Below are 15,415 nucleotides of genomic sequence, written 5' to 3'. Positions count from 1 at the left end.
GATCATAGCCAAAAGAAGGAGCAGCAAAGAACCCAACTTTTATTAGTCATTTGCATGGCGTCTGGTATTTGCCCTCAGGATAGGGTTCACATTTGATCATTTGTCTTATGATGAAATATAATTTTCTTCCCATCTCATCCCAGGAAAAACCTTTGCCCTGCTCTCATCGTGATTCTGGGGAATCCAATTCTTGACAAAACCATCACCTCCGCTCACAGCAGCAGTGCAGGTACCAGCATGGAGTCGGACTCTGCATCTCCAGGAGTTTCCGACCACGGCCGTGGCTCCGGCTGTTCCTCCACCGCGCCAGCTCTGAGTGGGCCTGTGGCTCGGACCATCTATTACATTGCAGCCGAGCTGGTCCGGCTGGTGGGGTCGGTGGACTCCATGAAGCCAGTGCTCCAGTCCCTCTACCACCGTGTGCTGCTCTATCCCCCACCCCAGCACCGGGTGGAAGCCATCAAAGTCATGAAAGAGGTAGGGCGGCTAGGAACAATGCCACCACGCTTGCCCAGGGCATCTGAGCACGGTGTTGTGCACACAGGAAGCACTCAGAGAATGGTTGCCAGTCACCTGCTGGAACTTAATTGCCATCACATAGTATCCAGTTACAGACAGCATCATTAGGGTTGTGTGTGCGCATGTGTTGGGAGCTGGGGTGAGGAGAAGTGGTAAGTGCTACTGATGCAGAGCCCTTTGATAATTTAAGCTGATGCCTCTGACTGGGCCCCGGGCTGATTTCATTCTGCTCCCTTAGGTGCTGTTTGTGCAGATACATGTATTCACTCACCTTTACTAAAACTGGATTTCAAAATGATTTTTATACTCAGGTTGTCTGTGATCCAAAAAAGAGCATTACTAACCTGCGATTAGTAAAAGGAAGCCCTTTGCTCCATCCCTTTTGGGCCTCATATCTCCCTAACGTCATGACCCCCAATGTCCTGGCTCACAGTAGTCATCCCAGTGTGCCCTTAATGGTTCTGAGGAGGAATTAGAGTTATTTTAAAAGTACTTCAAGGATTTATTTCTCTGCTTTCTCTTAAATAACCAAAAGAAAAGTCAGCATTATTGTATTTGCAAACTTGTCTGTGAAGGTCAAATTGCATTTGCTTTTGGTACCTGACACCAAAAAATAACAGAATGACAAAATTCCCTTGTTGATGACTCGTTTATTTTAAGCAATATTTACTACTCACCAGTTTCTAAAAAGCTTAATTCGAAATGCTTCTTAGTGTGGTTTTGATGAGATTTGATTGTAATGATGGAAAGTTCTCACGCAGTGTTTCTAGAAATGAAGAAACCCAGATTTAATTATTGTTTAAGAAAATCTGTGAGCACAAAATAATCCTTTTTTTCTTGCTATTATATGCCAGGCACTTTGCATATATTATCTTTAATAGTCATAATAACTTTGAGATGTTGATTATCAGCCTTTACCAAAGCTTTAGGCAATTGATATCAAAGAGTCAGCTTTAATAACAAATCAATAGTAGGTTGGTGAACACAATACAGCTTTGGAGACAAGAGAGACTATAGACTTCTTTGTGACCACCCAGACAGCAGTGGCCCTCCCCTGGAGACCTGGCCCTGCCCCTGTTAAGCTTGTAACCTGGGGAGCAAGAAGGGTCTTTCTCTAAATAGGCGGATTGTCAAGAAGAAGAGAGAGGAGGGGGCTAGCTACACCTTTTCAGCTCCTTCTCCTAAATTCACCACTCAGATTAAAGCCCCTGCCCCCAATGGGAAGAGGCGAAAGAAAGCACTCAGATTTTTATTACGCTGGATGTTCCTCCCCATAGAAACATGATGCCAAGAAAAAGGAATTTTCCCTCCCACAAAGAAACTAAGGCTTCAGAAGGTCCAATGATTTGTCCAGGGTCACAAGGAAAAGAAAAGGTACAAACCCTGGTCCATCTGATTCTAACCCTATCGTATTTTCCTACACCACACTTACTCTTGGACTTGACTTTGTTATTATAGAACAAATGATTCTAGTAGCCCCTTTCTCAAATCTGGTTCAGCTACGCCTTTCCTTAGCCCGAGTTTAAAAGCCAGGGTTCAAATCCTCTCTCTGCTACTCACCAGCTGGGTTATAGTAGCTAAATAATTTAACTCTGAACTTACAATATTTCCATCTGTACACAGTAATATTCCAAAAGTTGCAAGTTCAAAATGTGATAAAGTTTGTATAACTATGTTGTAAGTATGAAGTGCTAAACAAATACTTGGTGCATGTATTGCTACCCTAAGGAAGAGAAAAACAAAACATATGGAGGCTGGAAATAGCTCATCCTCATTACCTCCTGCCCAGAGTAGTGTACTGATGCCGGCTTGTCTCTTTGTTTCCTGCCTGTGCTCTTCCTTTTGTCTTTCTGGACTAAATCACCACTATGGACAATCTTTTCACTCTCTAATGGCTCCTTATTGCCTCTCTCATCAAGTCCGAATTACTCTGCCCAATTTCTAGACCCTTCTGTCATCATTCTCATTTCGCAGGATCACCTTTATTCCATCTAACTGGCCCTGCTTTGTTCGCTTCTCACCTTCCTGCCTCCCTGTTCAGTCTCCGCCTCACCTGTTCCCATTGGCCACTCCACTTAAGAGAGTTGAGTGGTTGATTGCAATAGGCTAGACACTGCTGACACTTCCCATTAGCTTATTTACAATCTCTCTTAGGAAAGTAATATTATGCCCAGTTCCCAGATGGAGAACTGAGCCCATGAGAAGTTGTTACTTGCCCTCAAGTCCTTGTGAGTAGTAGAGTTAAAACATGAACCCAGATGTTCCAAATGTAGCTGCCTTTTTACTATCAAAATTCTTTTCCTTTATGTCTCTGCTTCCTCAGACCAGTAATTTTATTCTTAAAGTCCCGTTCTACCATTTAGCAATTGATTTTATGTGGCATCACACTGATTGTTTCACAATACAATATGGAACAAACTTCTTGTCTCCTAAAATATATGTTTTATATGTTGCTTTTGTATGTTTCTCCTGGTATCTAACACAACAGTGCTTGAATCAAAATAAGTGTTTAATCAATTTGGAATGAGTGACAGGCGGACCTGAAGATGGACTCTCTGCAAAGAGGGCATTTGGTAGGCAGCAGCAACCTTTCCTTCCCTCTCATTTGTTGACAGGCACTGGAGTTGTTTGCTGCCTATAGTAGAGCCACTTGATACCTGAATGCTAAGTAAATACTTTGCATATGGGGCATGTAGGGGTCTAAACGTATTTTAAATAATAACTTCTTTACCAGTGCAAAGGTAATTAGTTCTGTTTTCCCCCTTTTCAGAGATGTTCTAGCTTCCCGAGGTTATTTTGCTGGGCAAGGCTGGAGTTAGACACCAGCGCCTAAGTAGCATCCAGGCAGTACTGCCCCATGAGCATCACAGACTAATGTGGGCCAGGTTGTTCTGAAAAGCAGTGCCTCCACTCACTATGACAACACCAGTAATTTGGGAAGTTGGTAACCTAGAAACCAAAATACGCTGAGTTTATGCACACAAAACCACGGGCAGGCATCCGGGATGTTTGTTTAGCCTTTTGGAGTTAAAACGCTTGGTGTGTTATTTCCCTGTTCTCTTTCTAATTTGTTACTCTGCCATATGTACTATATGCCTATTAACCAAAGATTTACAGGACATTTCAGTTTTCAAAGTATATTTTCCGTTTCCACGTTCCCAAAAAAATGAACAGTAATCAAAAAGTACACCTTGCTTACTTTTCTCTCTCCCATGGTTCAGCTTTAGAAGGAGCTCCCTAATCTATCAGACCTATGACAACCCAGCCACTGATACCATATCTTCATTCCCACCTAAAGAAGCTGACACTAAACATGTCTTGCCTCTCTTTATTTGTTGAGGGTTCTTCAGAAGCCTAATCACTCAATCTTCTTTCCCTCCAGATTCAGAAACAACTGAGAAACACAGGTTGAATTAAAATATACCATCTAATTGATTACTGGTAAAGTTAGTTTAGAGAATGTAATGGATCCCAAGACAAAGTGATAGTTCCCACTTTGTTCCTTCTGAAATACACTTACCCTTTTAGCAAGAGGTGAGACAGCTAGAGGCCCATAGGCCTAACCATTTCACTTAGATACAGGCCTGGTGGGGTGTGTGTGAGGGGGTGAGAATCTCAAAGAAATAGAATGTGGAGAGGGAAAGCAGAAGCTTTATTTTTGTGCCTCCAAGAGAGCAGAAGTTCCCAATTTCTAGGATATTAACGACACGTGGAAAGAAGGAAAGAAGAGTGTCCCTTAAGATGTAACTGTTTCTACTTAACATACCTTTCCTGGGAATATCAGTCACTTTGAAAGTAATGGACATAGGGATAGGATGTCTGTTCCAATACACTTAATTAACCAGACTTTTCTTGAATTAATTTAGCCTCAAACTGAAATGTTTTATTAAGACTTCTACCATCTGGAAATAAAAATTAGAACTGAACAATTGTGAAAATTCGATACATGAAAACATGTGGGATGCAGCCAAAGCAATTGCTTATATTTAAAAATAGCCTAAAATTTACGTTCTATCCTTCAACTTAGGTAGTTGGAAAAAGAAGAGCAGATTAAATTCAGACAGTAGAAAGGAGGAAAAATGATAAAATCAGAAAGTAATGTGATAAAAAGCAAACACAATATAGTGAGTGGATCAGTAAAGTGAAAAACACCAGGACACTGAAAAGAATTAAGAAAAATTTTAAATTCCTGGAAAAAGCAATAGAAAAATTCCAGAATAGGTAAAAACAAAAATAAGAATGAAAAAAAAAAAAGCATCTAAATATAGATATAATAAACATTAAAGAAATTAAAGAAGGTGTTAAGACAATTTTAGGCCAGTAAATTTGAAAACTTAGAGAAGGTACATAAATCCCTAGGACAAAACACAGCTTTTAAAAAATTAGCTCAAGAAGAAATTGAAGATCTAAATAGTCCCATTATCTTGAAAGAAATTGAACCAGTAGTTAAAAATCTTTCCATTAAAAAATTTACTGGCCCCATACAGCTTTAGAAACAAGTTATAACAACATTCAGAGGATGGGTAATTCTACTAATACTTAAACATTTCCAGAGAATTGAAAGAAGGAAAACTTCTCAACCCAGTTTTTAAAGCTAGACAACTTGATAGCAAAATAAGACCGTGAGAGTATAGGAAAGTTAAATTACAGGTCAGTCTCATGAAAGAATATAGATGCAAGTGCTTTCTATTTCTGGGCTATGAAAAATTTTGAAACAGTCTCTCAGAGGATTTTCTTGTTGAAGCCAGTCCTGAACCAGGGAGCTAGAAACCCAGTGTGTATTCTCCATGTCAAGAACACCTGGATCAATCTTAATAAGACTTAAGTTCCAAATAGTTGTGTTTCTCCTTAGACTGTATCACTCAGTAGAGAAAGTACATGTTTATTTGATCTCACAGTTTTAAAGCCTTGTTGTTGTTTTGTTTGTTGGGTTGGGTTTTTTTTATGATATTCACTTTTCTGGGGTTTTTTTTTTTTCCTTTTTTTTTTTTATAGCTACTTGGGAGCCCACAGCGTCTCTGTGATTTGGCAGGACCCAGCTCCACTGAACCTGAATCCAGGAAAAGATCAATTTCAAAAAGAAAGTCTCATCTGGATCTTCTCAAACTGTATGATACTTTCTCTTTTTTGGTCAATATTGCTTGGTGAAGACTGCTTTTCTGAATTCTCCCTGGTTCCAAATCCCTGAAATTTTATGAATCTACACTGTATGAAAGTAGATATTTAATAACATATCCATAAGCCATAGGAGAGGTCTTATCCCAATTTACTATAATCATATAACTGTCTATATTTTCATATGGGCTTGAACCCAGTGTACAAAATGAAACATACAAAAATTATTCATTGGGGTTATATTGGGGAAAACTTTTTGAATTAAATTACAGTAGCCATAGGGTTCTTTTTCATGTAGACCCTCTCCCCAGAAAATTGAATATTATCCAATTTGTAATAGTTTTATTCACATGCATCTGTTCAAGAATGTTTATTTTATCAAAGATGTCCACATTATCATAATCATAGCCATTATAACTATTTTCTGTTTGAAAACAACATAATACAAAGGTGACATTATTCACTGCTTGTTCTTATGAAAATTATAAATTCTCGTCTGGAATTTTGTTTGTACCCAAATAAACGAGCCAACACTGAGAGTGTGATTCAGGGTGGACCGGTTCACCTGGAGGTTTTCCTCCGCCAGCCTTAGCATGTTTGTTTCATATACTTTTTGCCCAGGCCATTTAATTTCAGGTAAATTTGATTATGTGTTTTGAATACTATACTGTTCACCAGTCTAACAGTCCTTGTTCATGTTGGAGCATTTATCCACGTTTTATGTATTGATTTCATTTTCTCCTTTGAATACTTAGCATCATGGATGGCATGACTGAAGCATGCATCAAGGGTGGCATTGAAGCTTGCTATGCTGCTGTGTCCTGCGTTTGCACCTTGCTTGGGGCCTTAGATGAGCTCAGCCAGGGCAAGGGCTTGAGCGAAGGTCAAGTCCAGCTGCTGCTTCTGCGCCTTGAAGAGCTGAAGGATGGGGCTGAGTCGAGCCGAGACTCCATGGAGATCAACGAGGCCGACTTCCGCTGGCAGCGGCGAGTCCTGTCCTCAGAACACACACCGTGGGAGTCGGGGAATGAGAGGAGCCCTGATATCAGCATTAGTGTGACCACGGACACAGGCCAGACCACCCTGGAGGGGGACTTGGGTCAGACTACGCCCGAGGACCACTCTGAATACCACAAGAATGGCATCAAGTCTCCAGCCATCCAGGAGAGCAAGGAGACACTGAGCAAAGTATCAGAACCAGAAGCCGTAGACCAACCAGATGTTGTTCAAAGAAGCCACACTGTTGCATATCCTGATATAACTAACTTCCTGTCAGTGGACTGCAGGATGCGATCCTACGGATCTAGATATAGTGAGAGCAATTTTAGTGTAGATGAACAGGACCTTTCGAGGACGGAATTTGATTCCTGCGATCAGTACTCCATGGCAGCAGAAAAGGACTCAGGGAGGTCCGATGTGTCGGACATTGGGTCAGACAACTGTTCTCTAGCTGATGAAGAGCAGACTCCTCGGGACTGTCTGGGCCACAGGTCGCTGCGAACTGCTGCTCTGTCTCTCAAACTATTGAAGAACCAGGAAGCTGACCAGCACAGCGCCAGGCTGTTTGTGCAGTCTCTCGAGAGCCTCCTTCCTCGTCTCCTGGCCCTGCCCAGTGTGGAGGAGGTGGACTCAGCCCTCCAGAACTTCGCCTCTACCTTCTGCTCAGGTGGGTAACAATGTTTGGCTGTATCGTCAGCAAGAATATTCAGAGCATTTGGCCTTAATGAGCAATGACTATCATGCTTGTTTGACGCTCTCAGAGCATCTTACTCAGTCTTTGGGTTTTTTATATTTAAAGAGAGTGATGGGATATAAACTTATTCATGGTGATTTGAGTTGTAGACAGTTGTTGATTGAAATATACTATGAAGTTGATAAATATATTTTGAGTGGAGTAAATAAGAGGTAGCTTCATTCTAGAATGACAATCTGTGATTCTCAAAACACTGAATTCTTAATTTACTTCGATGCCTTGGTGTCTAAAAGTCATAAAGCAACATACGTTTGGAATATCATCATGCAAACTAGTTTGAATGAGGCCTTGGATCAGTGGAGGTTTGGTTCAGATGCAGGCTGACCTCCCAATATGTTCTGAATTTTCCTGAACTTTCAAGCAGTGTGTGATACTCCAGTGTATTTGGATAACATCATATTCTCCAATCTCAGACCCCTCCTGTCTGTGGAATGTGAACATCGTGACCCAGACCATATTTGAACAAGAGAGCTGTGGGAAATATTGACCAAAGTATATGCTAGGTTTAGTGAAGGGCAGAAGACAGCCACCTAGAATTTTGGTGGAGGAAGGAGAAAAGAGTACAGGGAAATAGCATTTCACACAGTGAGTAACGAATTTAAAGATAGTTTTCTTGAAAGGTACTTATAAGAGGAAAAGCTAACTTTTTCCTTTCTATGTAGAGAGAAGCCCAGCTCTTTCCTACTGTGTGTTTCTTCCCTGTGTGTCTCCTTTACTAGTCACACAAAACAATTCACCTCCCACGCTTACTGTCACCACATGTGTGGAGGTTTTTCCCATAACAAGTCTCCAACACCAGCTACCTGAGTTTAACTCAGTTCTGACACTATCTACCCAGAGATGGTGTCAAATCTCGCAAGTAAGGACTCAGGCCCACAAAACCGCCCCCACCCTCACTTCAGACACCAGTCACAAGCCTAGGCTATTACCTGTGCCGCTGACTGACTGGCCATAAATTGGAAGTTCCCATGATCCCCTCTTTAGGTTCGATTAATTTGCTAGAATGGCTCATTTTGCTAGAATTTCTAATCATGACTTGGTCTTTCTGATAAATGACCTCCATCCAGAAGTCATCCAGGAGCCCACCCAGAGTCTCCTCATTAGAACAAAAGATGCTCTTGGTTCTCTTATCACTTAAGAATATCAAGTGTTTTAGGAGCCCTGTGTTGGAGACTGGGTCAAACACAGATATTAGAAAGAGATGCTCTTAGTAGTCTTCTCACTTAGGAAATTATAAAGTTTTAGGAACTTGGGGCAGAGATCAATATATATGTTTTCTGTTATCTCAGAGTAGTACAAAAAGAAAGCAATTAATGGGTACAAAAACTTGTGGCAGGAATAAATGATTGCCCAACCCGAAGGTGGTAGGTTGTGCCTTCCCCTGAAATTCCAGGGTCTCTTGACCACAGAATACTGAGGTGGATGGACCTCCCTGGGCCTGTGCTCAGATAGAAATGACTAACCCTGAGGACCAGCCATTAAAAGCCAAGATCACCACTTACTCTTCCACCACTCAGCCTTGAACATTTGTTTGTCATTGTACTTACTATATTTACCATAGTTATTTGTTAATACATCCACTTTCCCCTCTCTATACTTTACCTCCCTAAGAGCTGCAACCACATCTAGCTAATTTTTGATCTTCCAACAAAGAACACATCATACACATATATGAAAAACTTCTAGCCCAATTACTGGAACTTGGTAGGAGTGGACAGCTGTGTTGTTAAGAGGTAGCTTAATAAGTAAATATCTTTAAGAGGCTGACCAGACCAATTTTTGTCAAAAGGACAAGAAAAAGACACTTCAATCCAGGTATATTTAAAGAACATTTTTCAATATGAGAGTATTCCAAAGTTGTAGCAAGCACCAAGTAAAATATAGATCTTCTAATCTTGGACATCTCAAATAGCTCTCTGACTTATCTTAGAGGTTGGAAATAAACACATAGTTTCTCAACTTTTATAAATGCACTGTGATTCTTTTCAAGACATGAAAATACCAGTTTTCAAGACTACCCAATATTTTTTTTCTCAGTATTTTTTCTTTTGGAATTAAATATAAAAATAAAGTTTGGATATTTGATTTGTATAAAAGAACACATACACACAATTCATATGTTTTATTCAAAGACTAGGGAAATATATAAATACTCTTCTTAAAAAATTATGTTTCTCCCTAATATCTTTTTACACCACCTCATTAAATTCAACATTCTTTTATTGAACATTCTTAATATGTCTGTTTTGTGTTTGTTTCTAGTCTCTCTCTCTCTCTCTCTCTCTCTCTCTCTCTCTCTCTCTCTCTCTCTCTCTCTCTTTCACACACACACACAAATCCTTTTCAGTCAACATTTATAGAGAAACTTCACTGCGCAATGTGCTATGAGTCCCAAGACATGCATTGCTTATTCACAATACAGATTGATGAACTTGTTCTTTGGTTCCTAAAAATGCAAAATAGTTCATGGGCTGACAGAGTCATAGTTAAAACCTGAATTGGAAGGAAACTTCACTGTCCTGTGGAAGGGATTTGGTAGAGCCTGTGAGCCTATACCTCTTCCCAGCTGAAAATATTCATGGAGATAGAAGCTTGGCAGCCTGCTCTGATCAGTTTGGTGTCCCTGGTGCCAAGGCAGAGAGTCCAGCAAACATCGGAGGTCCCCAAGAACAGCTGTGTGTCAGTAGTAACGACAGTAGCAGTAATGATAACCTTGAGTCATCAAGAAATTGTCGAATCATATTTAGGGCTTTCTATTTAAAATTAAAATTGTCTGTAGAAAATAACTCAGCTGCAGAAGTTTCAGCATTTAAATATGTAAAGTTTAGCTCTCGGATCATTTTGTTGTTGTTGTTGTTTAATTTTTTAATTAAAATTCTCGGAGTGACGTTGGTTAATAAAATCAAATAAATTTCAAGTTTAGTAATACATCATATGGGTGTATTATGTGTTCAGCACTCAGATTTCCTTCCACCACCAAATATTTGACCCGCCCCCTTACCCCATCTTCCTCCCCTTTCTCCCTTTTCCCTCTGGTAACCACTGACCCACTGTTCATGTCCGTTAGTCTTTCTTTGTTTTCTCATGTTTGTTTGTTGCTTTCAGTTTTATATCCAACATATAAGTGAAATCATATGGTTCTCAACTTTTTCTGTCTAACTTATTTCACTTAGCATGATAATTTCAAGATCCATCTATGTTGTTGCAAATTGCAGTATTTCATCTCTTCTAAAGGCTGAGTAATATCTCATTGTATATATGTACCACACCTTCTTTATCCAGTCATCTATCAGTGGACACATCGGTTGTTTCCATGTCTTGGCCACTGTGAACTAAGCTGCTGTGAACATTGGAGTGCTTATAGCTGTGCGGATAAATGTTTTCAAGTTTTTTGAGTAAATACCCAGAGGAGAGATTGTTGGGTTATATGGTAATTCTAGTCTTAGTTTTTTGAAGAACCTCCATATTGTTTTCCATAGCTGCTATACTATGTTTACATTCCTACCAGCGGTATGTAAGGGTTCCTTGTTCCCCATAACCTCTCCAACACTTAATACTTGTCCTGTTAATGATAGCCATTCTAACATGTGCGAGGTGATATCTCATTGTGGTTTCGATTTGCATTTCCCTAATAGCTAGTGAAATTGAGCATCTTTTCATGTCTGTTGGCAATTTGTATGTTTTCTTGGGAGAAGAGTCTGTTCATGTCCTCTGCCCATTTTTTAATCGGATTGTTTGTTTTATTGTTGAAATCGTATGAGTTCTTTATATATTTTGGAAATTAGGCCCTTATCATAGGCATTGTTTGCAAATATGTTCTCCCATTGAAATGGTTGTCTCTTTGCCTTGCTGATGGTTTCTTTTGCTGTGCAGAATTGTTTAGTTTGATATAGTCCCATTCATTTATTTTTGTTTCCCTTGCCTTTGAGGTCAAATACATAAAATCCCCTTGAAGTCCAAAGTCTATGAGTTTAGTGCCTATATTTTCTTCTATGCAATTTATTGTTTCAGGTCTTATAGTCAGGTCTTTGATCCATTTTCAGTCAATTTTGGTATATGGTGATAGATAGCAGTCTAGTTTTATTATTTTGCATGTGGCTTTTTAATTTTCCCAGCACCTTCTATTGAAGAGGTTTCTCTTCTCTATGATATACTTTTGGCTCCTTTGTTGAAAATTATTTACCCCATATACGGAGGCGTTAATTCTGGATTCAGTTCTGTTCCATTGGTATGTGTGTCTGTTTTTCTGACAATACCACACTGTTTTGATTATTGATGCTTTGTAGTGTAAATTGATGTCAGGCAGAGTGATACCTCCGGCCTTGTTCTTATTCCTCAGGACTGCTTTGGCTTTTCAGGGTCTTGTGCTTCCATACAAACATGATGACTTTTTGTTCTATTCCTTTAAAGAATGCCTTTGGGATTTTGATGGGGATCGCGTTAAATCTGTATGATGCATTAGGTAATAAGGTCATTTTAACTATGTTGGTTCTTCTAATCCATGAACATGGAATATCTTTCCATTTCTATGTGTCTTCTTCAATTTTTTTTTAATAATGTCTTATAGTTTTCAATGTATAGGTCCTTCATATACTTCCTTAGGTTTATTCGTAGGCATTTTATTCTTTTTGTTGCAATTTCAAAAGGAATTTTTTTCATTTCTTTTTCTGCAAATTCATTGTTAGAGTATAGGAATGCTATGGATTTTGTACATTGATTTTGTATTCTGAAACTTTATTTGTTTGTTATTTCTATTGTTTTTAGTGGAGTCTTTAGAGTTTTCTATATAGAGAATCATGTCATCTGCAGAAAGTGACAGGTTGACTTCCTCATTCCCTATTTAGAGACCTTTTATTTCTCTTGCTTGATTGCTGTAGCTAGGACTTTCAATACTATATTGAATAACAGAGATGATAGTGGACAGCTTTGTCTTGTTGCTGATCTTAAAGGGAAGGTTTTTAGTTTTTCACCATTAAGCGTGACGTCAGCTGAGGGTTTGTCCTATATGACCTTTACTATGTTGAGGTACTTTCCTTCTATACCCATTTTATTAAGTGTTTTAATCATAAATGGATGCTGTATCTTGTCAAAGGCTTTTTCTGCGTCTGTTGACATGATCGTATAGTTTTTATCCTTTATTTTGTTTATGTGGTTTATCACATTAATCGATTTACATATGTTAAACCATCCCTGTGCCCCTGAGATGAAGCCCACTAGATTATGATGTATAATCTTTTTAATGCGTTGTCATATTCGATTTACTAGTGTTTTATTGAAAATTTTTGCATCCATGTTTATGAGAGATTTTGGTCTATAGTTTTCTGTTTTTGTGTTATCGTTACCAGGTTTTGGTATCAGGGTAGATAACTTTATGTTTCTAAACATCCCCTGTCAATTACAGATAAATGAGTTGTCACAGTGTAAAGACTGACTTTCAAGGGCCCTGCCTTATTTCCTATGAGAATTAGGAAATATAATCCTAGCAAAGTCTTTTATAAAATTTGAAGCTAAAGTAAATCTTCACATTTATGTTTTTGTGCCTTTCAAATCAATACTACAGTACATGCAAAAACAAAACAGGGCTTGAGTGAATGTTTTATGTGGCCAGACTGTGGCTCCACGAATGTTGCAAATTTTGAAGATCTGTAAAATGTTTCATCAGACCCAATATATCATGACATTAATTTTTACATGCAGAAATAAGCACATTGAAGAGAGACTTCAAAATCTTTTGATTGTTTCCAAATATAGTTTTTATTGATTGTCTCTAACTATGTTAGTCATTTGCCTTTTAATTGTATGGACCTCCATAATGCTTTTACCGATTAACAGTGGGTCTCTTTCTGAGTTACAGACCCATCACTCTGTGGTCATGCTACCAATAAGCTAATTCTCCTCAGTTCCCACTGTGGTTTAGTGGAGCACTCTGACCATCACCGTGGGTCAGCCAAAGCCACTGGGTGCTCGCCTGGGTCCACCTCTGGACTGAAGCTGTGTTCTCCCTCCCCTTGCCACCTTAAGATGAAAGATTAATAAAAAAGATGAAGGAAATGGCAGGTTTCCTTTGTTCACCCAAGAAAAAGTTAGGGGAATAAAAACAGGAAAAAGGGAGATGACAGGGTCTCCCTGAGTCATAACCCAGATATTTTACTCATTACTTATTTGATGTCAGAAGCTTCAAACTGTTTTGTCAAAAACTCCCATGGAGCATTTGTCCCTGACTTGTTTGTTACCAGGATCTGCTCTCTTGGATGAGATCAGACTTGCTCTGCATTACCTAGGGACCCCTGTCCTCAGACAACTAACACAGTTGAAATGAGCCTCACTTAATTCCACTTAATGACAAAGGAGCCTTTCCTTTGAAAGCAAGTAAAGTTTCTTATGGTAGGTGAGTTCAGACAAACACGGGTTTTATAGAGATGGTAGTGGATATGAGATATGACAGCTGCCGAAGCCACCCTGGTCCTGCAGAGACAAGTGACATCTGTGTAAGGTGGCTCCTCAAGGACTGAAAATAAGAGCCAGCCTCACACAGCAGTTGGTAGAGGGGCATAGGCTCTTGGCTTTGAGATCGCAGTTCCTTAAAATTAGTGGTGTTCACTTATGGTCTTGAGACTTACTCTGACCAAATGTAAGGCTTACTACAAGCAGTTTGATATTTATAAGGTACCACATTTCATGAATGATAGTACAGCAAGTATGAATTTCAGCTGTGCAAGAAATATCTTTTTCTTTAAATTAGAACAAATCTGACTCCAGACCCCCTTCCCTGCCTAGGTGGCTGGACATTTAAACTCTGCTAGTCCTCAGGTCCCCATCCTAGGCTGGAGCTCACGTAGGATCTGGGCAAGGAGGTCCCTCACCTCTCACGTTGCCAGCAAGCTCCCATTGTCCCACTTTCCAGGCCCTCCGGGGAGTCCCATGATTTTGCTACCTCCTCGCCAGGGTAGAGCCTGGAATGCCAGAGCAAGGCCAGGAGCCCCTGTGTGACATTGTACATTCTCCTCTGGGGTCCTGCCAACCCTCCACGTACTGCCAGGCAGCAGAAGGCTGTAGACCTCCAGCCTCTGCCCAGCCAAGGCTCTCCCTTCTCGGCCTCGATGCTTACTCCCACCTCTCATCACCTTCTGGGAGTGGACCTCAGTCCCTGGAGGGAGCTCTGGCTTTGTGAATATAAAACCAGGGAGGTGAGTATGCTCTTGCCAGCTTCCATTTTTGGCCTTGTGATTTAAACACCCCAAAGGGTGTTTAAATTTACCTCAGTATCTTTGAGGAAACAAAAAGGGTAAAATACAGGAAGAAACCCTCAGATAAACAAATATGTAATTCTGCCTCTATCAGTTAGGATTAGGTTTGTTTGCATATAGTAGAAAACTCACATGATTACTTAAGAAAGGGATTCATTTTCTCTCCCCTAAGTTAAGTCTGAGGTAGGCTGTCCAGCACTCCATGATGATCAGGCAGCCAGGCCCCTCCTGTCTTTCTGCTCTACCCCTTGTTAAAATGCAACTTTCATCCTCAGGTTTCCTAATTTACCCAGGTGGCTTCTGCTAGTGGAGCTGCAGCCTTCACTCCCACGGCCCAAGTGAGAAGGAAGGGGGAAAAGAAAAGGTGGCAAAGGGTCCACCTTAGAGCTAAATAATACTACTTTAAAAAGCTCTCTAGAAGCTTCGCATAATCTTGACTTCATTGGACCCTCCTGGTCGCAAGAAAGACAGGGTATATTGCAACCCCAAGTAAAATCAAGATTCTGTTTCTAAGAAAGAAGAGGTGGTTTTGATTAGTAACTGGCAGTTTCTAATACAGCACCATATTTTGTTTTAAAAACTGAGTGTGGATTCAGAGTTATCCTCATAATAATATCGTTAGTCACTTCCATTCTCAAATGTCTCAAAGATAGAATTAAAGCTATTTTGCCAGTAATTTTACATTTGTGTGTATGTGTGTGTATGTGTGTGAAACTAACAACATATATAACAACTCTCAGAGAAATAATTATACCAAAAAAAATTTAATAAAATAATGTTT

General features: G+C 39.7%; 1 protein-coding gene across 1 annotated transcript in view; it reads left to right on the top strand.

Moving 5' to 3' along the window:
• The window catches only part of ARFGEF3 (ARFGEF family member 3), a 149,087-nt gene that overhangs the window by 80,875 nt on the left and 52,797 nt on the right, over positions 1-15,415 (top strand). Inside the window, exons 10-12 of the mRNA XM_006915374.3 lie at positions 144-477; positions 5,515-5,627; positions 6,390-7,300. Coding sequence (XP_006915436.1) covers positions 144-477; positions 5,515-5,627; positions 6,390-7,300 — 1,358 coding nt within the window. The remainder of the gene's footprint in view (positions 1-143; positions 478-5,514; positions 5,628-6,389; positions 7,301-15,415) is intronic.

This window comes from Pteropus alecto, unplaced genomic scaffold (assembly GCF_000325575.1).
Source record: "Pteropus alecto unplaced genomic scaffold, ASM32557v1 scaffold185, whole genome shotgun sequence".
In the NCBI taxonomy this organism is placed as follows: Eukaryota; Metazoa; Chordata; class Mammalia; order Chiroptera; family Pteropodidae; genus Pteropus; species Pteropus alecto.
The sequence above is the reverse complement of the archived record's forward strand: the minus strand, read 5'-3'. Positions and strand labels throughout refer to the sequence as shown.